This window comes from Choloepus didactylus, chromosome 14, assembly GCF_015220235.1.
Source record: "Choloepus didactylus isolate mChoDid1 chromosome 14, mChoDid1.pri, whole genome shotgun sequence".
Lineage (NCBI taxonomy): Eukaryota > Metazoa > Chordata > Mammalia > Pilosa > Megalonychidae > Choloepus > Choloepus didactylus.
In genome coordinates, this window is record NC_051320.1 from 80,390,382 (window position 1) to 80,416,277 (window position 25,896).

At 38.0% G+C, this 25,896-nt stretch overlaps 2 protein-coding genes across 7 annotated transcripts in view; one reads left to right on the plus strand and one right to left on the minus strand.

The window, feature by feature from the left end:
* The first annotated feature begins 4,231 nt into the window (after nt 1-4,231).
* Nucleotides 4,232-25,593, plus strand: RNF139 (ring finger protein 139). The gene is made up of 2 exons (XM_037803454.1): nt 4,232-4,744; nt 22,472-25,593. The coding sequence occupies exons 1-2, from the start codon at nt 4,564-4,566 to the stop codon at nt 24,286-24,288; spliced, it is 1,998 nt and encodes a 665-aa protein (XP_037659382.1). The 5' UTR covers nt 4,232-4,563; the 3' UTR covers nt 24,289-25,593.
* The window catches only part of TATDN1 (TatD DNase domain containing 1), a 49,867-nt gene continuing 49,103 nt past the window's right edge, over nt 25,133-25,896 (minus strand). For all 6 annotated transcript variants that reach the window (XM_037803457.1, XM_037803456.1, XM_037803461.1 and 3 more), the window contains one exon: nt 25,133-25,320. In XM_037803457.1, the coding sequence (XP_037659385.1) occupies nt 25,218-25,320 (103 nt within the window). In that variant the 3' untranslated portion in view covers nt 25,133-25,217. The remainder of the gene's footprint in view (nt 25,321-25,896) is intronic.

Genomic DNA, 25,896 nt, shown 5'->3' on the forward strand with positions numbered 1-25,896 from the left:
AATCATTAGGGAGATTGGCTCATAGTTATCCTTTCTTACAGCATCTTTACCTGATTTTGGTATTAGAGTGATGTTAGCGTCATAAAATGAGTTAGGTAGTGTTCCATTTTCTTCAATGTTTTGAAAGAGTTTAAGTAAGATTGGTGCCAGTTCTTTTTGGAAAGTTTTGTAGAATTCCCCTGTGAAGCCATCTGGCCCTGGGCATTTATGTGTGGGAAGCGTTTTAATGACTAATCAGATCTCTTTGCTACTTATATAGTTTTATAAATAATATTATTACTTATATAGTTTTACTTTTTACATTTATATCTCTGATCCTGGTATACGGTAAGGGGCATCAATCCAATTTTATGTTTTTCAAATAACTGTTATTGTCTCATCACCATTTATATCAATGTCTCCCATTTCCAGAGTGATTTGAGATCCCACCATTATCATATACTAAATTTCCATTCTGTACTGTGGTCTATTTTTGGACTTCTACTCTATTTTGTTGTTCTTTCTTGGCTATTCTTGCTTGTTTTTCCATATAAAATTTATAAGCAATATGATTCATTCCAGAAAACAAGGAAACAAAAACACCTATTAGTATTTTTATTGGGATTAATTTAAAGTCATTAATTAATTTAGATATCATTAACTTTTTATGGTGTTGAGTCTTTGTATCTAAGGATATGGTGTGTCTTCTTTTGTGCAAGCCTATCATTGTGCTTTTCAGGAGCATATAAAAACTTTCCTAAATAGATTTTGTACTTTGTTGTTGTTGATGTTAAGTTTATATATAGGTATTTAACCTTTGTTGCTATTATATCTTTTAATTCATTATTGTTTGTATATATGAAGCTATTTATTTTTGTAAGTTAGTAGAATATCCTACATCTGTGAATTCTTTAGAGGTTGTAGTAATTTTTCCATGGGTAATCTTAAGTTTCAGGTGTACTATCATATCACCTGCAAATAGTGATACTTGTATCTCTTCTTTTCTAATTATTATACCTCTACTAACTTTCTCTAATCTGTATTTGTTAAAACCTCCAATACAATGTTAAATAACAGTGACAGTGAGTATCCTTGTCTTGTTACTGACTTTAAGGAGAATGCCTCTAGTGTAATTCACCCTTAAGTGATATACTGTCCTTGTTAGGCAGTATCGAGAGTCTCCTTTTATTGGTGGGTTTTTTTTCTCTTTCATCCTTTTCCCAGTGCAATTTAGAGTCCCTTTTATCATAAATCAACTGACCTTTTATGTGTTGGACTATTTCTAGACTTTTTCTTCTGTACCATTGCCCAGGTTTTCTAACCTTACACTAATACGATCTTGTCTTCATTACTATAGCAATAGAATAGGTCTTGATATCTGACAGTGTTAATGTTTCAACTTTGTTCTTAAGAACCATCTTCTCTGGACTCCCTGCCTTAACAAATGTTTTTTTTATTTACTCTTCCTCTCAGTATCTCAGCCCTCAGATAATGCTTGAATATTTTCCTAGATGTTTTACATATTTGAATTTATCATTAATTTATATTCTAATACAATTAAAGTCCTACTTTTAATTATCATATTTAACCATCTAAACTAATAAACAATATATTGACGGTACTCCTGAGTCATAAATGAAGTCATTGCAAAACAATTACACAGGGTGAGTTAAAAAATTAATAAAGATTGAAGCCTTTATTTTAAAAAGTTTTTAATATTACATTGAACTTTTAAATAAAAATGGAAGGAAACCCATGAACTATTTTATTCTCTATTTTGAACGATCACAAAATAAGGGTATACGCCTCTCTTCCCTACCACACTTGTGCTTTAGATTAGTCCTTGTAGACTGTTCTCCATAATGACCTTTGTTTTTTTTTTGCTTTAAAATATAATCAGGGCAGAATAATAGGTTGAGTAGCTAATTTATTTCTCTGAGGTTCTGTATGTCTTCAAAGTTTTCTCCCTTAACCAAATTTGCTTTCCTTTGGGTATTTTGTCATAACCACAAGGTTATTATTCCCCAGATGTGCAGCTGAAGAAAATTATCCTAGTAGCCGTAAACAAACCAGGCTAGAAAAGGTGGCAGTGGTAATGAGATTGTGATAAACCAGAAAAAGTGATGGTAGGATCCCAAGTTACGATAATGACAGTGACAATAGAAAGGAGACTAACACAAGAGACTGTGAAGAAAGAATGGACAGGACTTGGTTGTAAATTGACTGTGGATGAAAAGAGGAAGGAATCAAAGATGCCTACTTTTGAGCTTCAGGATGTGAGAAACAAGCACTGTTCCTAAAAAGGAACAAATGCTCACCCGATTGTGGAGAAGAAAAGAATTTATTCATGGTCTTGCAAGAATGGGCGCCCAACCAAACGTGGGGGTTGGCACGCAGAATAATAGATTCAGCAGTATTTATTCCCTAAACCTAACCTTAAGTCCCTCCCCTGTTTCTCCATTGGCTGGATACTCCAGAGGTTACATTCTATTTGACAAGCCTAACTAGCCCGCACAAATTTGAAACATGCAGCCCACCCAAATTGGAAACATTGGAAATACCTTTCCCATGCAAATTTGCAACATTAGGAATGGTTGGAACAAATCTCCACCCCTGACTATAACGGGTATGCCCAGGCCTCTTTAGAGCCAGTCTGGGCTAGTTTGGTAACAAGTTATGAGGCTATTTTGAGAACCTCTATTCGGAGGCTCCACCCTGCAAGCATAGTAGATAGTGGGCGGATAAGCAGGGGGACTGACTGTGGATAGTGGGTGGATAAGCAGGGGGACTGACTGTGGGTAGTGGGCAGATAAGCAGGGGGACTAACTGTGGATTACAGTTTGTCTTTTTAACCTTCTACGAATTCCTTAACTGCCCCACCCTGCTAGGCACACCTGTCCTGTGTGAAAGCTAAACTTAATCTCATTCTCACAAGGAGCCCTGGGTTCAAATCCTGATTTTGACTCTTACTAGCCATCCCCTACTTATTTACTGCTTCTGTGATCTTGATAAATTATCTCAGCCCCAGTTTCCTCCTCTGTAAACCTGGGGTAATATCTACCAAATATGGCTAAGTAAAATAAGTAAATAGGGCTTAACAGTGTCTAGCACACAGTAAGTTCTAGATAGATGACAGTCATAACTAGCTGGGGATATCAATAAAAGTTTCAAAACATGAGACTGGAGTAAGGAGTTTGAGTGAGGGTTCAATAATTCTATCACACATACCTCTTCCCTGAGAAAGGAGTTTGGAAGGGGTTTAATAATTTTGCTAACAATCCTCCGTCTGGGGATACTGGTATGGAGTTCTGACAAAAACTGGACTCCAGAATGCATTTTGGGGTGGGAGCCCAAGTGAGTCAGGCTTCTTGCTTCCAATTTCTTCTGAAGGTCAGATGGCTTGGTCTATTGTGCGGACTCTTACCTAACTTACACTCATTTTCTGGTGCTTACACTCATTTTCTGAGGAAGGAACAGAAAAAGATAAGGTTGGCCAGGCCACATTAATTATATAGATAGGCAAGAGAGCATGAGGAAAGAATGGCCTGGCCTCATCTGCCTTGAGATCTTACAGAAGGCAAGAAAATCCAGAGGCCTGGACTCTTGTATGTGACAGTATCGCTTGTCATTAGCAGACTGTGGCCTAACAAATGTCCTTGGTTCTGTCCAATGAGGTAGGAAGTGGGAAGGGTGATGGGCAGAGGGATGTCTTTCTTGGTAGTTGCTACGACACCTAATCCAGTGCCAGGTACAACAGTCGCTCCTTAAACGCATGTAAGACCCGGGCCGCCTCTCGGGTATTTGCTCTGGAACACCTGCCGTCTCTCAAAGCCGACCTCCAGGTAGGTGGGGTAGGGAGAAAGGGAAGCATCCTTTGACTTTTCTCCTCCTAAGCAGCTCAGAACTACGTTTATGGGGCGTTAATGGAGTCTACTAAGCAGCTAATAATCTCCGCCCGCGGAAGCCGGAAGACCTCAATTAACCCACGCTGCGGCGGGTGAAGCTGCAACCCTGAGGCCGCAGGCAGCAGATGGAGAAAGGCGCGTGCGCCACGGGGTGGCACCAAAGCCGCGAAAGTCTCGCGGGCCGAGATGGTGGGCGGAAACCATGGCAACGCTTGAGTGGTTTGCTACGCCGTGCGTGATGACGGCATGGGAAGCGCCCCTTGCGCCGGATTATGACTTAAGTATTGGCGCGGGCTCCGCAGTCTCGCGTGACCACGGAGACAGCCTCGAGGCCTCGCAACAGCAGCAACGGCAGAGGCAGGCGGGCGAGGTCAAGATGGTGGCTCCGCGGGCGGGGGAGGCGGTGGAGGGAGGAGGAGCCAGACCATAGCCAGCCGGAAACACCGACACCCAGAGGCCTCCCAGGGAGCCGCCGCCGCCGCCTCAGCTGCCGCCGCCTCCGCCGCCTGCTCCAGCTCGAGAGACGCGAGCGGGCGGCGGGGCGGGGCGGGCGGTGGGAAACACGGAGAGGCGGGAGGGCGGGGGCGGAGTCACCCGCCTTAGCTCCCGCCCCCGGCCGCGGTCCCCGGCCCTGCCCCGCGCGGCCCTGCCCGGCCCAGCCCCGGTGTGGCAGCGGCTCATGGCGGCGGTGGGGTCCCCGCAGCAGCAGGTGCGGATGGCCCATCAGCAGGTCTGGGCGGCGCTCGAAGTGGCGCTCCGGGTGCCCTGCCTCTACATCATCGACGCCATCTTCAACTCCTATTACGATTCCAGCCAAAGCCGGTTCTGCATCGGACTCCAGATCTTCCTCCGGCTCCTTGGTACGGGGGATTGGGTAGTCTGCCTCCCGGGACGGCCTCGACGTGCCCTACGGATTCGGGCAGGGGTGCGCGGGCCGTGGGTGGTGTGTGTGTCTTTGAGAACCAGTTTCATTCCCCAAAGGGGCGTCTGGGCTGATGGGAAGGATGAGGAGATGATACTTATCTCAGAGTTGACGGCGGAGCGGTCCTCCTAGTGAGTCAGTCTCCTGTTGGTTCTGGCACCTGGGTGAGGCAAGGAGGAAGGATGGATGTGTGAGCATGCGGCTCTTTGCTTGCCGTTTCTCTTGGGGGGATGACTGCTGGCTTTCCGCGTCCTATGCGACAGCTTTGGAAAAACAAAATCTGCTTGTCCCGGTCTTGCCGTTGTGACCTTGGACTGGTTGTGCCAAGGGGTGGGCCTCAGTTTTCCCCTTTCCAAAATGCAGAGTACTCGTATGTTGTCATTTCTATTGCATCTATGGGTTCCATGTGATTGTGAGGTGTCTGCGGTATATAACATTCCTAGCGGAAGAGACACAGGGTTTCGAATGTCACACCTTGAAACCATTACCGAAAATCCTCATGAAGAAAGAGATACTTATAACGAGTCCTAAAATTTTCCACGAAAAAACGAGAAGGGATTGAAAGCGATTATAAAAAATGTGTCTAGAACATGATGAGACTTTTCCAAAAAAGACCTCTGAAATCAGTGTCTTTATTCCATATGAATGGAGGGAGTGTTAAAAGCGTTTTATATTTCACTTCCCGTCTCCATCTTCACTTACATCACCAGAGTGAGAAGCATTTATGCATAAAAGGATTTTTTTTTAAGTAATTGAAACTTGGCAAATTTTTTTGATGAATAATTCTTGTAATCAGTTTTTGGTAGACTAGCTCTGTTGAATTGTTGCTGAGGGTGGGCTGTTGGTGAAATCCTTCTGAAGCCTTTTTGAATTACAAGTCATCAGTTGCTTCTTTATTCCTACAAAAATGGGGTAGTAATAAATGCTGAACTTTCTTCTTACCAATAACAATATTTTACATTTGTTTGGTACCTTACTTTTGCAAAATCATTTTCACTGGTATTCTTTAACCTAACCTTCAGACATCTGCAGAGATGGGTGTTCTCATTTTACAAACAAGGAAACTGAGGGTCACAGAGGTGGATTTGCTCTTGATACACAACCAGGAAGTTGCCAGAGACTGGGTTTAAAAATCTTCAAGTATGGTTCACTTTCCTCCTTGGTACAGCTGCAGTCCAGATACAGATACATAGTAATACTCAGATGCTATGTATTAAAACTGAAGGATGTGAGGGTTATGTTCTTTAGTTTAAGACTACTCAGTAACTCACCGGCTACTTAATCCTAGCTAGTCCTACTTGCCACTGCATAAGTATACTGCCACCATTATTTGTGGCAGAAATGGGGCTGCATTTGAGAGGATTCTGTATATTCATTCCGGAAAACCGCCTGATAAGTACGATCCTCTAGGAATCCGTTTGGGACAAGTGCTTTAATGCAGTGCTCTTGGAGTTCAACTTCAGGCTAGGGATCTTTAAAAAAAAGAGAGTATTTTCCTTAATTAAATCATTTGGAGTTTAAGAACATTGAACAGAGTAATTTGGTATTTTCCTTGTATTCTATCCATGCTTCTTATTTTTGTAATAAATTGTGAAAGCTTATATTTGGCAGCTTAAAGAAGAAAGTGACCTTAGTGAGTTACTTAACTGCTCTGTGCTTAGATTTTTCTCATCTTTACCTTTTTAAAGATGGACAATGATGGTTTCTCATAGGGTTGTTAAGGACAGCAAATGAGTTAGGATGTAAAGTGCTTATAACAGCACCCGGACCTAGTAAGGGCCAGTGAAGTGTTAGCTACTAGTATGCCTGATAGCTTTTTTAAAAAAGTGACAGATTTGTTAGTATTAGAGATGCTGATGGGTGGTAGAAATTAATTGGTTAGTTTTTTGTTTTTTAATCCTGATTAGTTTTTATGTGACAATTGTAGACTTCTCATTCTCAGTACTATTATGTATAAATCTCAATGTTTGTTGACCTCACTTTTTCCCTTAAATTGTGAAAATGGAAATCTATTCTTTAAGTAATAAGCATTATCAATTTTATGTGTAGTGCTTGAAGAATTTATCTTTCCTACCCCCTACAAAAAATAGCTGTGACTGTACTTGCATATGATACCCAACTAACTTTTAGAATTTCAGCAGGTGAGAAAATAGAGGATCTTATTTGGGAGATCCAAATAAAGTTATGTCACAATGTGTAGAGTATTTAAGAATATTAAGCTATTTCTAAGGCAATGTTAAATGCTAAATGAATCTAAGTCCAGGCAGCATAGTGCTGAACTAGCAAATTTAAATCTAAGGCAGAAAATGCAAACATAGGAGTTTGTTTATTAGTATTACCCCATATTATGATAATTCATTGAAATAGGACAGGCCTTTCTAAACATCAAAGAAAAGCCAGAACTTACAAGGGACAAAACTGATAAATTTGAGCACCAAAAAAACCCAAACATTTATTTGGAAAAAAGTACTTAAAAATAAACTGAAGGGACAATTTTTGCATTATAGGAGGTTAAAGCCCTCGTAAGAGTTTTACTCCAGCAGTAGATAAATGGTCTGGGACAAGCAGTTCACAATAAATGAAATGCAAAAGGTTAGTATGCAAAAGAAAAGTACTTAACCTCATAATTTAAAGAAATGCAGTCAAGCCAAAATGTCACTTATCAGATTGGTGAAAAGTTCAAAATTTGATTAAAAACCAGTTTGGCAAAGGTAAGGGGAAATAGGTAAATTACACCATTTTGGTTGGGTGTAACTTTTGAGTTGGCACTGACAACCAAAATTTGCCATATACCTTTTGATTCACAATTCTGGTTCTAGGAATCTGGCCTAGAGATCTTTTGGGCAAGGATAGTCACTGAAACATTATTGGTTTAGTAAAAACAACAACACACTGTTAATCTAAGTGTCTGTTAAAAGCAAATTGGTTACTCGTATTTTGGTCTAGCCATACGATAAAGTTGTTGAAAAGAATGATAGTTATTTGTGGTGCCATAGAAAGATCTGAGAAAATCTGTAAAGTGAAAAAACAAAGTGAAGCAGTAGTAATAATGACTGGCATAGGAATAGACCAGGTTTTCTTTTTTTAAAATGCAGTCTTATTGAGATATATTTACATACCATATAATCCATTGAAAATATACAGTCAGTGGCTCACAGTATCATCATATAGTTGTGTGTTCATCACCACAATCTTAGAATATTTTTATTACTACAAAAATAAAAATAAAAAAGAACACCCAAAACATCCCATTCCCCTGATTCTCCTCCCATTATTTATATATTTTTCTTTATTTTATTATTCATTTGCCCATATACTGGATTCAGGGATTGTCAGTCAATAGGTTTTCAGTATCACATGGTCACACAATAAAACCTATCCAGTTATACAATCATCAAGAATCAAGTCTACTGGATTACAGTTCAACAGTTTCAGATATTTCCTTGTAACTATTCTAATACACTAGGAACTTAAAGGAATATCTATATAATGCATAATAATCTCCAGAATGCCCTCTCAATTCTATTTGAACTCTCTTAGCTACTGAAACTTCATTTTGTTTCATTTCTTTTCCCCCTTTTTGTCAAGAAGGCATTCTCAATCCCATGATGCTGGGGCCAGGCTCATCCCTGGAAGTCATCTCCCGTGTTGCAGGGAAACTTACACCCCTGGGAGTCATATCCCACTAAGGGGGATGGTAGTGAGTTAATTTGCAGAGTTGGCATAGAGATACAGGCCAAATCTGAGCAACAGAAGAAGTTCTCTGGGGGTGACTGTTAGGCATCGTTATAAGTAGGCTTAGCTTCGCCATCGGAGAGAGAATTTTCATAAGGGCCATCTTCTAGATTGAGGGCTTGGCTTATTAAATTGGGAGACCCTATTGCCTAAGAGAGAGAATAGCAGGAATTCTCCAGGTGGGGAAGTTTAATAGTTCCACATTTTCCCCCAGTCACTCAAGGGGACTTCGCAAATACTTTATCTTCTGCCCAAAATATTCCGGGATGTATTGGGTTATTACATTAGTCTGCATAGAATAACGAGATCTCATTCCCAGGGTTTCTTAGTAATGGCATTATTGACATTTTGGTCAGGATAATTCCTTTGTTGTGGTTGGCCTGTCCTCTGTGTATTGTAGGATGTTTAGCAGCACCCTGACCTTTACCCAGTAGATGCCAGTAGCATACCTTGCACTGCCCGCCCCCCTGCTCATGCCCAGGTTGTGACAGCCAAAAATGTCTCCTAGTGGGCAAAACTGTTTCAGGTTGAGGACCACTAGGAGAGACCTGTAGACCAGTAGAACAGAATGCACAGCCCACCAACTGACCACCCATGTTCCAGAAGTAGAGATGCAGTTTGTGAGATAAATATGGACTATTCAATTAGTGGTCATTTAGCTTATTCATATGGAAAAAATTGTAGTGGAGCCCTACCTCATGCCAACATATGAACAGTTCCAAGTGGATTTATACCTAAATGTGAAAAGCAGAACTTCAAAACTTTCAGAGGAAAATATAGAACATTTTTTTTAAACCTCAGAGTAAGGGCAACATTCTTTTCTTAAAAAAAAAAAAAATATATATATATATATATATATATATATATAATATATATATATAATATATATATGCATATATATATATATAATATATATATATGCAAATGTATAAAATAAAGATGAGTAAATTCAACAATATTAAAATTAAAAATCTCTGTTAATTCAAAAAAAATATCAAAAAAGTGGGAAGACTATCCACAAACCAGAAAATATTTGCACTACATGTAACTGACAAAGAATTAGTATTCAGATTATTTAAAGAACTACAATTCAATAAGGAAAAAAAGACAACTCTGTAGATGAATGGGCAACAGATAAAATGGCAATTCACAGATGTCTTAGTTCTCTAGGGCTGCTGTAACATATCCTACATTTTGGTTGAGTTAAACAACAGTAACTTTTATTGGCTTGCAGTTTGGGAGGCTAGAAGTCCAAACAAGGTGTTGGCAAGGCCATGCTTTCTCCAATGTCTGTAGCGTTGTGGTTGTCGCTTGCTGGCAGTTTATCTCTGCCTCCTCCACGTGGCCACCTGTTTCCTTGTGTCTCTTTCTCTGGTTTCTGCCTCCTTGTGGCTTGTACTTCTGTGTCCATATTTCTTTTGCTTATAAGGACTCCCCTCCTTCTGTATCAAGGACTACCTTGATTAACTTTGCCCTAATTTTAATAGGATCTTTGAAGATCCTTTTACAGATGAGTTCACATCCACAGGACCAGGAGTAAGGTATTGAACATGTCTTTGTGAGGTACACGAATCAGTCTATTCCAACAGAGGAGGGAATCTGAATGGTCAATAAAAATGGAAAGATGCTCTCATAAGTAATCAGAGAAATACAATTTTTTTTTTACAAAAGGCAGGAAACCCACAACACACCTATTATAGTAAGATTCCCTTTGGGGAAAAACGTAAGTGTATTTGTGTATCAATGTGTTTATTTATGCAAAAATAATTTGTCAGGATGTACAAGAAACTTAAAAGTGGTTCTGCCTTTGTTGTGCCAGTAAGATGGTGAATGCAGAGACTAGAAAAACTTGGTTTACTCTCTAATATTTCTATAGGGTTTGACTTTTTTTTTTTAAAGCCCTATTCATATATATATATATTTTTTTTTTTTTACAAAACAAATTGTACTTTCGATTGTTTACAGTACCATTACATAGTTGTACATTCATCACCTAAATCAATCCCTGACACCTTCATTAGCACACACACAAAAATAACAAGAATAATAATTAGAGTGAAAAAGAGCAATTGAAGTAAAAAAGAACACTATGTACCTTTGTCTGTTTGTTTGCTTCCCCTACTTTTCTACACATCCATCCATAAACTAGACAAAGTGGAGTTTGGTCCTTATGGCATTCCCAATCCCACTGTCACCCCTCATAAGCTACATTTTTATACAACTGTCTTCGAGATTCATGGGTTCTGGGTTGTAGTTTAATAGTTTCAGGTATCCACCACCAGCTACCCCAATTCTTTAGAACCTAAAAAAGGTTGTCTAAAGTGTGCGTAAGAGTGCCCACCAGAGTGATCTCTCGGCTCGTTTTGGAATCTCTCTGCCACTGAAGCTTATTTCATTTCCTTTCACATCCCCCTTTTGGTCAAGAAGATGTTCTCCATCCCACGATGCCGGGTCTACATTCCTCCCCGGGAGTCATATTCCACGTTGCCAGGGAGATTCACTTCCCTGGGTGTCTGATCCCACGTAGGGGGGAGGGCAGTGATTTCACCTTTCAAGTTGGCTTAGCCAAAGAGAGAGGGCCACATCTGAGCAACAAAGAGGCATTCAGGAGGAGACTCTTAGGCACAAATACAGGGAGGCCTAGCCTCTCCTTTGCAGCAACCGTCTTCCCAAGGGTAAAACTTATGGTAGAGGGCTCAACCCATCAAACCACCAGTCCCCTATGTCTGTGGTCATGTTAGCAACCATGGAGGTAGGGTAGGCGAATACCCCTGCATTCTCCACAGGCTCCTCAAGGGGGCACTACATTTTTTTTTTTTTTTTTCCCTTGTTTGTCATTTTTCTTTTTTTTTTTTTTTTTTTTTAACTTTCCCTTCTTTTTTCAAATCACCTGTATGAAAAAAAAAGTTAAAAAGAAAACAAACATACAATAAAAGAACATTTCAAAGAGACCATAGCAAGGGAGTAAGAAAAAGACAACTAACCTAAGATAACTGCTTAACTTCCAACATGTTCCTACTTTACCCCAAGAAAGTTACATAATATAGCAACATTTCAGTGAACTTGTTCCTACTACATCCATCAGAAATTAACAGACCATAGTCATTTCTGGGCATCCCCAGAACGTTAAATAGCTTATCTGTTCTTCTTGGATTATTGTTCCCCCTTCCTTAATTGCTCTCTACTGCTAGTTCCCCTACATTCTACATTATAAACCATTTGTTTTACATTTTTCAAAGTTCACATTAGTGGTAGCATATAATATTTCTCTTTTTGTGCCTGGCTTATTTCGCTCAGCATTATGTCTTCAAGGTTCATCCATGTTGTCATATGTTTCACCAGATCGTTCCTTCTTACTGCCGCGTAGTATTCCATCGTGTGTATATACCACATTTTATTTATCCACTCATCTGTTGAAGGACATTTGGGTTGTTTCCATCTCTTGGCAATTGTGAATAATGCTGCTATGAACATTGGCATGCAGATATCTGTTCGTGTCACTGCTTTCCGATCTTCCGGGTATATACCGAGGAGTGCAATCGCTGGATCGAATGGTAGCTCTATATCTAGTTTTCTAAGGAACTGCCAGACTGACTTCCAGAGTGGCTGAACCATTATACAGTCCCACCAACAATGAATAAGAGTTCCAATTTCTCCACATCCCCTCCAGCATTTGTAGTTTCCTGTTTGTTTAATGGCAGCCATTCTAACCGGTGTTAGATGGTATCTCATTGTGGTCTTAATTTGCATCTCTCTAATAGCTAGTGAAGCTGAACATTTTTTCATGTGTTTCTTGGCCATTTGTATTTCCTCTTCAGAGAACTGTCTTTTCATATCTTTTGCCCATCTTATAATTGGGCTGTCTGTACTATTGTCATTGAGTTGTAGGATTTCTTTGTATATGCAAGATATCAGTCTTTTGTCAGATACATGGTTTCCAAAAATTTTTTCCCATTGAGTTGGCTGCCTCTTTACCTTTTTGAGAAATTCCTTTGAGGTGCAGAAACTTCTAAGCTTGAGGAGTTCCCATTTATCTATTTTCTCTTTTGTTGCTTGTGCTTTGGGTGTAAAGTCTAGGAAGTGGCCTCCTAATACAAGGTCTTGAAGATGTTTTCCTACATTATCTTCTAGGAGTTTTATGGTACTTTCTTTTATATTGAGATCTTTGGTCCATTTTGAGTTAATTTTTGTGTAGGGGGTGAGGTAGGGGTCCTCTTCATTCTTTTGGATATGGATATCCAACTCTCCCAGCCCCATTTGTTGAAAAGACCATTATGGCTCAGTTCGGTGACTTTGGGGGCCTTATCAAAGATCAGTCGGCCATAGATCTGAGGGTCTATCTCTGAATTCTCAATTCGATTCCATTGATCTATATGTCTATCTTTGTGCCAGTACCATGCTGTTTTGGCAACTGTGGCTTTATAATAAGCTTCAAAGTCAGGGAGTGTAAGTCCTCCCACTTCGTTTTTCTTTTTTAGAGTGTCTTTAGCAATTCGAGGCATCTTCCCTTTCCAAATAAATTTGATAACTAGCTTTTCCAAGTCTGCAAAGTAGGTTGTTGGAATTTTGATTGGGATTGCATTGAATCTGTAGATGAGTTTGGGTAGAATTGACATCTTAATGACATTTAGCCTTCCTATCCATGAACATGGAATATTTTTCCATCTTTTAAGGTCCCCTTCTATTTCTTTTAGTAGAGTTATGTAGTTTTCTTTGTATAGGTCTTTTACATCTTTGGTTAAGTTTATTCCTAGGTACTTGATTTTTTTAGTTGCTATTGAAAATGGTATCTTTTTCTTGAGTGTCTCTTCAGTTTGTTCATTTCTAGCATATAGAAACATTACTGACTTATGTGCATTAATCTTGTATCCCGCTACTTTGCTAAATTTGTTTATTAGCTCTAGTAGCTGTATCGTCGATTTCTCAGGGTTTTCTAGATATAAGATCATATCATCTGCAAACAATGACAGTTTTACTTCTTCTTTTCCAATTTGGATGCCTTTTATTTCTTTGTCTTGCCGGATTGCCCTGGCTAGCACTTCCAGCACAATGTTGAATAACAGTGGTGACAGCGGGCATCCTTGTCTTGTTCCTGATCTTAGAGGGAAGGCTTTCAGTCTCTCACCATTGAGAACTATGCTGGCTGTGGGTTTTTCATATATGCTCTTTATCATGTTGAGGAAGTTTCCTTCAATTCCTACCTTTTGAAGTGTTTTTATCAAAAACGGATGTTGGATTTTGTCAAATGCTTTTTCAGCATCTATTGAGATGATCAATTGATTTTTCCCTTTCGAGTTTTTAATGTGTTGTAATACATTGATTGTTTTTCTTATGTTGAACCAGCCTTGCATGCCTTGCATGCCTGGAATGAACCCCACTTGGTCATGGTGTATGATTTTTTTAATGTGTCTTTGGATTCGATTTGCAAGTATTTTGTTGAGGATTTTTGCATCTATATTCATTAGGGAGATTGGCCGGTAGTTTTCCTTTTTTGTAGCATCTTTGCCTGGTTTTGGTATTAGATTGATGTTAGCTTCATAAAATGAGTTAGGTAGTGTTCCATTTTTTTCAATGTTTTGAAAGAGTTTGAGTAAGATTGGTGTCAGTTCTTTCTGGAAAGTTTGGTAGAATTCCCCTGTGAAGCCATCTGGCCCTGGGCATTTATTTGTGGGAAGATTTTTGATGACTGATTGGATCTCTTTGCTTGTGATGGGTTGGTTGAGGTCTTCTATTTCTTCTCTGGTCAGTCTAGGTTGTTCATATGTTTCCAGGAAATTGTCCATTTCTTCTACATTATCCAGTTTGTTGCCATACAGTTGTTCATAATATCCTCTTATAATTTTTTTAATTTCTTCAGGATCTGCAGTTATGTCACCTTTTTCATTCATTATTTTGTTTATATGGGTCTTCTCTCTTTTTGATTTTGTCAGTCTAGCTAGGGGCTTGTCAATCTTGTTGATCTTCTCAAAGAACCAACTTTTGGTGATATTTATCCTTTCTATTGTTTTTTTGTTCTCTATGTCATTTATTTCTGCTTTAATCCTTGTTATTTCTTTTCTTGTACTTGGTTTAGGATTGGTTTGCTGTTCATTTTCTAGCTTCTTCAGTTGATCCATTAGTTCTTTGATTTTGGCTCTTTCTTCCTTTTTAATATATGCGTTTAGTGCTATAAATTTCCCCCTTAGCACTGCTTTTGCTGCATCCCATAGGTTTTGGTATGTTGTGTTCTCATTTTCATTCGACTCTATATATTTAGCAATTTCTCTTGCTATTTCTTCTTTAACCCACTGATTGTTTAGGAGTGTGTTGTTTAACCTCCAGGTATTTGTGAATTTTCTAAGTCTCTGATGGTTATTGACTTCTAATTGTATTCCATTGTGGTCAGAGAATGTGCTTTGAATAATTTCAATCTTTTTAAATTTATTGAGGCTTGTTTTATGTCCCAGCATATGATCTATTCTGGAGAAAGTTCCGTGAGCACTAGAAAAGTATGTGTATCCTGGTGATTTGGGATGTAATGTCCTGTAGATGTCTGTTAAATCTAATTCATTTATCAGATTGTTTAGGTTTTCAATTTCCTTATTGGTCTTCTGTCTGGTTGATCTATCTATAGGAGAGAGTGATGTGTTGAAGTCTCCCACAATTATTGTGGAAACATCAATTGCTTCCTTTAGTTTTGCCAATGTTTCTCTCATGTATTTTGTGGCACCTTGATTGGGTGCATAGACATTTACGATTGTTATTTCTTCTTGCTGAATTGCCCCTTTTATTAGTATGTAGTGGCCTTCTTTGTCTCTCAAAACATCCCTGCATTTGAAGTCTATTTTATCTGAGATTAATATTGCTACACCTGCTTTCTTTTGGCTGTAGCTTGCATGAAATATTTTTTTCCATCCTTTCACTTTCAGTTTCTTTGTGTCCCTGTGTCTAAGATGAGTCTCTTGTATGCAACATATTGATGGTTCATTTTTTTTGATCCATTCTGCGAATCTATATCTTTTAATTGGGGAGTTTAATCCATTTACATTCAACGTTAAAACCGTGAAGGCATTTCTTGAATCGGCCATCTTATCCTTTGGATTATGTTTGCCATATTTTTCCCTCTCTCTATTAATATCCTTTATTGTACCCATACCGAATCTCTTTAGTACTGAACCTTTCTCCAAGTCTCTCTGTCCTGTCTTTGTTTCTCTGTCTGTAGGGCTCCCTTTAGTATCTCCAGTAGGGCAGGTCTCTTGTTAGCAAATTCTCTCAGCATTTCTTTGTCTGTGAAAAATTTAAGCTCTCCCTCAAATTTGAAGGAGAGCTTTGCTGGATAAAGTATTCTTGGCTGGAAATTCCTCTCACTCAGAATTTTAAATATATCGTGCCACTGCCTTCTTGCCTCCATGGTGGCTGCTGAGTAGTCACTACTTAGTCTTATGCTGTTTCCTTTGTATGTGGTGAATTGCTTTTCTCTTGCTGCTTTCAGAACTTGCTCCTTCTCTTCTATGTTTGACAGTGTGATCAGTATATGTCTCGGAGTGGGTTTTTTTGGATTTATTCTATTTGGAGTTCGCTGAGCATTTATGATTTGTGTATTTATGTTGTTTAGAAGATTTGGGAAGTTTTCCCCAACAATTTCTTTGAATACTCTTCCTAGACCTTTACCCTTTTCTTCCCCTTCTGGGACACCAATGAGTCTTATATTCGGACGTTTCATATTATCTATCATATCCCTGAGGTCCATTTCGAGTTTTTCAATTTTTTTCCCCATTCTTTCTTTTATGCTTTCATTTTCCATTCTGTCATCTTCCAGGTCACTGATTCGTTGTTCAACTTCCTCTAGTCTTGTACTATGAGTGTCCAGAATCTTTTTAATTTGGTCAACAGTTTCTTTAATTTCCATAAGATCATCCATTTTTTTATTTAGTCTTGCAATGTCTTCTTTATGCTCTTCTAGGGTCTTCTTGATTTCCTTCATATCCCGTACTAGGGTCTCATTGTTCATCTTTAGTTCTTTGAGTAGCTGCTCTAGGTGTGCCTCTTCTGGTCTTTTGATTTGGGTGCTTGGGCTTGGGTTATCCATATCGTCTGGTTTTTTCATATGCTTTATAATTTTCTGTTGTTTTTGGCCTCGTGGCATTTGCTGACCTTGATAGCGTTCTTTTAGGGTTTGTAGACCAGTTGAAGTCCTTATCTCTAATTTATCAGATCTACAGCTTCGTGGAGTACACTTTCTCTAACTAACCAGCAGGTGGCGTCCACGAGCCACCTGTTCTCCACAAGCCAGATCTCCCCTGCTTAGCCTTTTTGGTGAGTGGGGGAGTGAGTCTTGTGGGGCCCAATTGGTGTCCCAAGCTTGCGTGTGTAGTTGGTGTTGCCTGTCCTGTATGTGGGGCGTGTTTCTGGGCAGTCGGGGAGGGGGGGTGGCCCTAACAATCAAATCTCCCTGATGATCCTAGAGTTTTAAAGCTGCTGCAATAGTCTAATCCTTCAGTTCAGTCCTGCCACAGTTTGTCTCTGCCACTGACCCACAAGTCTTTGGTATTGGCGTATGGCTCCTGAGACTTGCAAGTGGGCCCCTCTTCCAGGCTGTGCACCCCGGGTCCTCTGTTGAGGGATGACTGTGCTATGTCACAGGTGAGTGCCGTCCCCCCAGGGCAGTTCTGGGCTGCTGGGCTGTGTTGGGAGGCTCCCAGTCTGCTCAAATGATGGCTGAATGGGGCTCTGTTAATTCACACTGCTCCCCCTTCCCAGCTCTGGGACATTCAGCTGAGGTTGCAGAAGGCTAATGTCCACGCCCAGTTTTGTGGTGTGTGCCTGTTATTTGAAGCACTTCCGTCACACTGGGTTGTCTGGGGCAGCTCTGGGCTATGGGGCTGGCGATGGGCAGGAGTGTTTCCTGTCCACCAGGATGGTGGCTGTGAGCGGACACCCCCCTTTTCTTGGGAAGTTGTGTTGTTTAGTGAATTTTCTCAGCCACTGGATTATTGCCTTTTGTCTCAGAGCTCTCTTAGTTCTGCTCTTGACTTGAGGTGCCCAAATTTCAATTCTTTGAAGCTTTCTGTATTGAGCTTCTTAGAGTAATTGTTTTAGAAAAAGCAAAAAGGATTTAAAAAAAAAAAAAAAAACCGGCCCTCCTCAGAGATCTAATGGGTTATTGAAATGCTAATAGACAAAGCAACCAGGGCCATTAAGGAAAGGTGCACAGGGCAGAGAGATCAGCCTTGCTTCGGGATTTGCATATGCGCCTCAAGGCCTGATCTCCCCTATTCATATATTTTTAATAAAAACAAACTTGCACCTTTTAGTGTAAAAGCAAAACAGTTTTATCCTAATAAATTTCAGGTTACCAGTTTTTTACTTAGAATGAGAGATTGATAGAAACATTTTCCTTATGCTGTAGTTTATCAATTATATCTGCAGATTAATATTTCAAGATATTTTATTGACTTTGTTCCAAATTTCATTGCTTAGGTCTCCCTTGGGAGTAAAGTAGTACCATTTATTTCTGTGCTTCTGCATCTTTTTTCTACTGGGTATTGAAATGTTTTCCCACAGCTTGCTTTAATTATGTTTTAAAGGTATTTAAGGTACCTGGAGAGTTTTAAATGTGTTATGTTGTGTTACTTTTAGTATTAAGTTTCAGTAAAAAGGGTATGAACAGACTACACATAAAAGAATTAAACCCTTTTTGTGTAACTTGCATGATGGGTTAATTTTGCTTGTTTGCTTGTTTTGGTAATCTAAGTGGAAGAGGTCCTGAACTTGTGTATGAATTGAGTTCATATTTAGTTTCAAAGCTCTTGAGATGATTTTGATACCTGCCTCTTTTCTTGAGAATCTCTTTAGTGAACCTTTCTGATCACTGGAGAATTAGACTGGGATTACTCAGCTGTGATTTCAGTTAATTCTGTTTTCCAGTGTCTATAGGTGATTTTTCTTTCTAAAACAACATTTATATATAGCCTTGATTACATATGCAGGTCTTTCTTAAATCTTGATGAGAAACTCGTGTCTGGTTTAATTCTCTTAGGCCTCCTGGGTGAATACTAAGAGTTTTATGTCTGAAGCTGTGAAAGTGCAAAGAAACTTGGTATTATTGACAATATGAGATGAGAATGTTACTTGGGAAAATTTTTTCTTGTAAAATTAAAATTGATTCTCCCCACATTCTAGAAGTTAGAAGTAGGATATGTTTTTCATAGATGGGAACATGTGTATGAAAGAATTTCGAGAACCCCATATACGTGCAAACTTTCATATAGGGATTAAAACAATATTATACTGTTCTTGAAAGGTTTACTCCTTTTTATTTCTTGGGGGGAGAGTGGGGTGGTAATTTTGATCAGGAAAGAGTACTATCAGATTTTTACTTGCTAGGACACATCCAGACTTTGAGGTTGTAGTTTCTTTGTCATATCCTCGCTTCTCCTGGTAAATTTGCATAAACTGATATGTCACTTTTTCTCCTGAACTATTTCTAAAACCCAAATTATTCCTTCCTTTTTTTTTCACAGATCATATGCTTTTATTTAGTGTGAAGGCACAGCTTCAACATAGTTAAAAAAGCAAATGCATTTTAATTAGTTATACTATATTGTCAGTAAAAGCTCATAAAAATATATATTTGCAATCATGTCATCGAAGATTTTTCAGATTGTCATTGCAAACATCGATTTTTGTCTTTCCCAGTGCCACTTCTGTGCTGTTTTGGCCACTGTACGTTTGTAATAAGTTTTAAATTCTGGAAGTGTGATTCCTCTAATTTCTTTTTCAGGATGGCTTTGGCTGTTTGGGGCCGCTTGCCCTTCCAAATAAATTTGATGATTGGCTTTCCCGTTTCTGCAAAGAAAGCTCTTGAAATTTTGATCAGAATTGCATTGAGTCTGTGGTCATTTTAGGTAGAAGTGATGTCTTGACATTATTTAGCTTTCCATTCTAGTACCATGGAGTGACTCTTTATTTAGATCATCCTAAATTTCTTTTGGCAAAGTTTTGTAGTTTTCCATGTATTAGTCCTTTACCTATTTGGTTGGGTTTGTTCCTAAATATTTGATTCTTTTTGCTGTGGTTGTGGATGAATTGTTTTTCTTGATTTCCTCCTCAGATTGTTCTTACTGGTGTGTAGTAACTGCTGATTTTTGCATGTTGTATGTTTGCAGCATGTATGTTGTTTTCATCTTGTACCCCACCTTTTTGCTGAATATGTTTATTGCCTTTAGTAGCTCTCAGTAGATTCTTTGAAAATTTCTCTATGTAAGATAAAGTCATCAAGAGCAGACATTGCTGGAGCTGGTAACTGGTAGGAACACTTTCAGATGGTAATTGACAAATTGCTGGAGGCTGAGTAAAGACTAGCTTGAGAATGGGAAAAAAAAAACACCTGGGGAACCAGTCTTAAGAAGGGGCCCCTACATTTTCAAAAGTTTTATTTTCTATTCCTTCATTTTTTGTAAACTTTTGTTTAAAAAGTAACATCAAGAGGGGGAAAAACTATTAGAATAAAAAAAGCTGGTTATAAATTATAGCAGAGTTTATGAAGGGCAGTTTACCACTTTGTGAACAGCAAGTTGACAAAAATAAATTACAGTCCCTGTTTGACTTTCTGCTCTTTAAGAGGCATAATATAGAACTAAAGTTATTTTGGTTTTATCTTATGAGATTAGTTTGTGTTCATAAAAAATACTTTTTCCCCCACATAGGCAAAGAAAGATTATATGACATACAGTAGACTGAGTTAATTCCTTTCCTTAAGTTACCTTCCATGGAAAATTTTTCTAATTCTACTTGCAAAGTTCATTTTCTATTGAAAGGGAGGATCAATTCTGGTGCCCAGTTCTTTGGGAGATTATTAGTGACTCGCTTGCTCAAGGAATCAGGTGGTTCTTATTCAGAAATTTGTGGCTCTTCCAGTTGAATGTGCCTTTTAGTTCTCCTTTTCACAAAAGACCTGACACATTGGCACTGGATAAATTTTAATTGTGGGAAAGTCATCGTTTAGAGGAACTAGCCTTTGCTTACACATGCAGTGGGTTGTGAAATGCCTCCACTGTAACATGCAGAGTCTTTCTTGATGACATGCTGCAGTAAAGTAGATAGTAGATGGATATTTAATTTGACCTCAGAGTTTGCCACTTTTTTTTTGTATTTCAAGATCTGGTTTCTTAGCTTTGTCTTAACCTTTTCATAGGCTTCATTTTCCAAACAGGCTGTATTTTGTGGTTTCCTTTTAAAATGTGGTTTAAAGTGTGAAGGAAACATTTATTTCTCCAATCAATGAATACTAATTTTGCTTATTTTGTACAGAATATTTGTGGATCCATAGATGTACAAGAGAGGGTCCTTGCTTGCTGTCAAGGGCACACTGTATAATAGGGCGGATGATACCTACTCAGATTGCTACAATATCAGGCAGTATATGAGTGTAAGGGTTTTGCTGAGGTCTATAGGTATGCTGAAGGAACAATCACTGTCAGAAAGTTGATCAATAGGATGGGTAGGATTTAAACAGTCAGGGATTTGGGGAGTTAGTGTGGCCATCATTCCAAGCAGAGTATAAACATAGCTGAAATTATGGGCGAGAAAAGCTGTTGTGTCTGGAGCATTGACTTGTCAGGAAGGATATCACTGTAAAGCAATTGGCTCCTTGAATGCCAGGATAAAGAATATTGGTTTTAGTTGATAATGTCAGAGCCACTGAAGAATTTTGAGTAGAGGAATGAAGAAAGTGGAGATGGTTTGTAGATGGATTTTGACGAGTTGAGTTTTTAGAGGCACAGAGACTAATTGGTTTGTGTCACCCAAAAAGGAGAGACGTAAGTATCAGTAGAATTTGGCAACTGATTGGCAAAGTTTCAGAGTGCGAGGTAGAGGTGCCCCTAAGAGAATGATTCCTTTGACTGAAATGGGGACTTACCAAGGAAGAGCTTAGATCTTAGAAATTTTGAGTTTTGCAGTTGTACTATAGAACTGGAGCTAGGTGAATTTTGGATGTCATTCTCATAGTTGAAACCTTTGATAATTTTATTGTAATCTCACTTAAATAGAATATGTATGCTGGTAAGCGCCAAAGAAAGACAGTGCAGGGTATACATCAGACTGTTTACATTACTTACAGAACAGAAAAGTGGAAGATTTATTACCATTTTCTTTGTATGGTTTGGTTTTCTGAATTTACTGTTGTAATTTGAAGAACAATACAATGAGTTGAATGTTTGAAAAAAAGATTCAGTAATGTATAGGAAAAAAGGAACTTAGAAGGCATTTTAGAAATCTGAAGTAAAGAATCTAGAGGGAAAAAAGACTGAATTTAGACGCTTTGATTTAATTTAATGCTCTGATTTAAGGGAGTGTTCATGAAGGAAAGGAGGAATTACACCTGAAGTAGAAATTTTAAGTTAAACTTGGTTTCCTGAAGAACAATTAAAAAGAAATACACACACACTTTAAGGTTTAATTGGAACGAATGTTCTCCATTTTGGTTATTTTAAATTCTTCATGTTTTGTTGATGGAATTATTCTAAATATTTTTAATGATTATGAAATTATCATTTAAAAGGACATGTTCTTTTAAGTTTTTATTGTTTTGTTTTGTTTGTTTTTTAGCTTTTCAAAAACTGCAAGGGCATCTTGAACACAAGCTAGTAATTTGGTATCCAGACATTTAGTGCTTTCTACTTGAATTACTTAGGAAATTAGAAAATAAGGGATGAGAAGATTTAAAAAAATAATTTAATATGCCTGGTCTGTCCTGTTGAACTCTGATTTTATAAAACTCTTATTAGTCTTTAAGCATACATTGTCTTGAGCATCAGTTGTATTACTGTTCATAACTTTGAAAATACTCGTATTTCCTAATTAAATGAAGATGATCATAGCTACTTAGTGGAAAGACATTTTTAAAAATGTTTCGTTCAGATGATTTTTTATTTTTCTTTCCTTTTAGGTATATTTGTATCCAGTGTTGTTCTAATCTTGTCACAGCGATCACTTTTCAAGTTTTACATGTACAGCTCAGCCTTTCTGTTAGCTGCAACCTCAGTGTTGGTGAATTATTATGCTTCTTTGCACATTGACTTCTATGGTGCCTACAACACATCAGCTTTCGGAATTGAGCTACTTCCTCGAAAAGGGCCCTCACTATGGATGGCACTCATCGTTCTACAGCTAACATTTGGAATTGGATACATTACGCTACTCCAAATTCATTCCATCTATTCACAATTAATTATTTTGGATCTCTTGGTTCCTGTAATAGGCTTAATCACAGAGCTACCACTACACATCAGAGAGGCTTTAGTTTTTATGTCTTCCTTGATTCTTACATTAACAACAGTGCTTGTATTGGTTGTGAAACTTAAGTGGTTTTATTATTCCACACGATATGTCTATCTTTTAGTGAGGCACATGTATCGGATTTATGGATTACAGTTATTAATGGAGGACACATGGAAGAGGATTCGTTTCCCAGATATACTGCGAGTCTTTTGGCTAACAAGAATTACAGCACAGGCTACGGTGTTAACATACATTTTAAGGATGGCAAATGAAACTGATTCCTTCTTTATTTCTTGGGATGATTTCTGGGACCTCATTTGCAATCTTATAATTAGTGGATGTGATTCTACACTAACTGTTCTGGGCATGAGTGCTGTGATTTCTTCAATATCCCATTATTTGGGGCTTGGTATATTGGCCTTTATTGGATCAACTGAAGAAGATGACAGGAGGCTTGGCTTTGTAGCACCTGTTTTATTTTTTATTTTGGCTCTTCAGACTGGTTTAAGTGGGTTAAGACCAGAAGAGAGACTTATTCGTTTAAGTAGAAACATGTGCCTTTTACTAACTGCAGTCCTGCATTTTATCCATGGAATGACAGACCCTGTGTTAATGTCTCTCAGTGCCTCTCATGTGTCATCTTTTCGTAGACATTTTCCTGTGCTGTTTGTCTCTGCTTGCCTGTTTATTCTTCCTGTTTTACTCAGTTATGTTCTTTGGCATCATTATGCACTAAATACATGGTTGTTTGCAGTTACAGCCTTTTGTGTGGAACTCTGTTTAAAAGTAATTGTTTCTCTTACTGTTTATACATTATTCATGATTGATGGTTACTACAATGTCCTCTGGGAAAAGCTTGATGATTACGTCTACTATGTTCGTTCAACAGGCAATATTATTGAATTTATATTTGGAGTAGTAATGTTTGGAAATGGGGCTTATACTATGATGTTTGAGTCAGGAAGTAAAATTCGGGCTTGTATGATGTGCCTACATGCATATTTTAACATCTACTTACAAGCAAAAAATGGCTGGAAGACATTCATGAATCGTAGGACAGCTGTTAAGAAGATTAATTCACTTCCCGAAATAAAAGGCAGACAATTACAAGAAATTGATGATGTATGTGCAATCTGCTATCATGAGTTTACAACATCTGCTCGTATTACACCATGTAACCATTATTTCCATGCACTCTGCCTTCGGAAGTGGCTGTACATTCAAGATACTTGTCCTATGTGCCATCAAAAAGTATACATTGAAGATGATGTCAAGGATAATTCAAATACATCTAACAACAATGGATTTATTGCACCAAATGAAAATCCAGAGGAAGCTATCAGAGAAGCTGCTGCTGAATCTGACAGGGAATTGAACGAAGATGACAGTACAGATTGTGATGATGATGTTCAAAGAGAAAGAAATGGAGTGATCCAGCACACAGGCACAGCAGCTGAAGAATTCATTAATGATGATACTGACTGATTAAAATAGCATTTACTAATCATTGAGGTATCTGTTTAAAGTTCAGTTCATCCAAAATGAAGTAACATGCTTCACTTCAGTGTGTAACCAAGCACAAAAACAGTATCAATGTTCAATTTGTGAATGGTTTTCCGTTTACTGTGATGTGCTACTGTAAATATACCTCTTTAATTACTTCTGGTCTCTTTGGTGACCTATTTAAATTTGTGTACATTATTGTACATAGAATAAAATGTTTTCACGTTTTATGACAAAATTTGAACAAACAGCTTTTTAATAGACGTAAAGATAATACGGTGCGTCAGCTGTGCCAAAGATTCCTCAATGAAAGTATATAATGTATTCAACTCTGGACCCTATTTTTTCTTTTGGGTGGGAGAATGAAAATGCATATCAGAGGAAACCATATTAAAGTCAAGGAAATAATTTGGACCAGGGGTAAAGGCTATATATGTAGTACTTTAAAACCAAGGGAAAAACTTAGCCTATCAGAATCTTTGAGAAACTTGAAATTTCAGAGTAGCAGTACAGTTGTGCTGTTTCAAAAGTCATGACTCAGAGAGTCTGTAGAATTGAAGGCTTATATTAACTAAACTTTAGTATAAACCAGAATGTGCTAATTGTTTAATTTAATATAAAAGCAGTGTTTTTTTTTAGTTATTCTGTGTTTGCAGTGGTGACATAAATTTTCCTTTCAGACTTTTGAAGAAATAGCAAAATGAAAATAGTTGGGGTTTTTGTTGTTTTAAACTAAGGCATTAAGTCATGCAGAGAATCCTGAGCTGACTTCATGGGTAAAAACCAGAGAGTATAGTGTGCAGTGTATAATACCTCTGTAGACAACTTCTAGATAATTCCTTTATTGAAACTCTTGGTAAGTTTACCATGAAATTTTACATACATGATGGAAAATGGAAGACACATACCAATTACATATCAGGAAAAAACATTTTAATGGTGTTATTATACAGTGTATTGGCTAATTCCAGTGGATCCTCATCTTTTACTGCTGACATTATCTCCAGTATCTGACTAAAATAAACAAACAAAAAATAGACTGTTAAATATCCAAGGTACATATGGCTTTAAAGGTATAATTATCTTTTTTTTTTTTAACAGAAAGGAAGAAAATGTACTAGTACCTTTAACAATAAGCAAAGCTTAACAGATACTAAAAAACAATTTCAGCAACTTAATACTGGTAGGATATGTAAAATAGAGTAATTAGAGGCAAATTTCTAGGGCTTTCTTGTATCAACTAGAGCCAAAAACAAGGTTCAAATAAATTATAAAAACTGTCTTCAATATTTTGTGTACCCTGATTATGGAATTAACCAAGTGGAAATGAAGAATTCTTTTAAACTGTAGGTCATATTCATTAGTGGGTTCTGAAGATTTAAAAAATTAAAAGAAAAACTATTCTGACTTCAGAAGGGTAAGTACTGTTTCATTTCTGTTTGGGTTTTATATATGTATGTGTGTACTGAGTCATAATTTAAGTTGTACTGTGGGGGGTAGCAATCAAAGTTTGAAAGCCACTGCTTAGAGAACCAGTCTTTTAGAAACAGCAGGAAATTGCTGATTGATCACTGGCACAATGACAGCAAA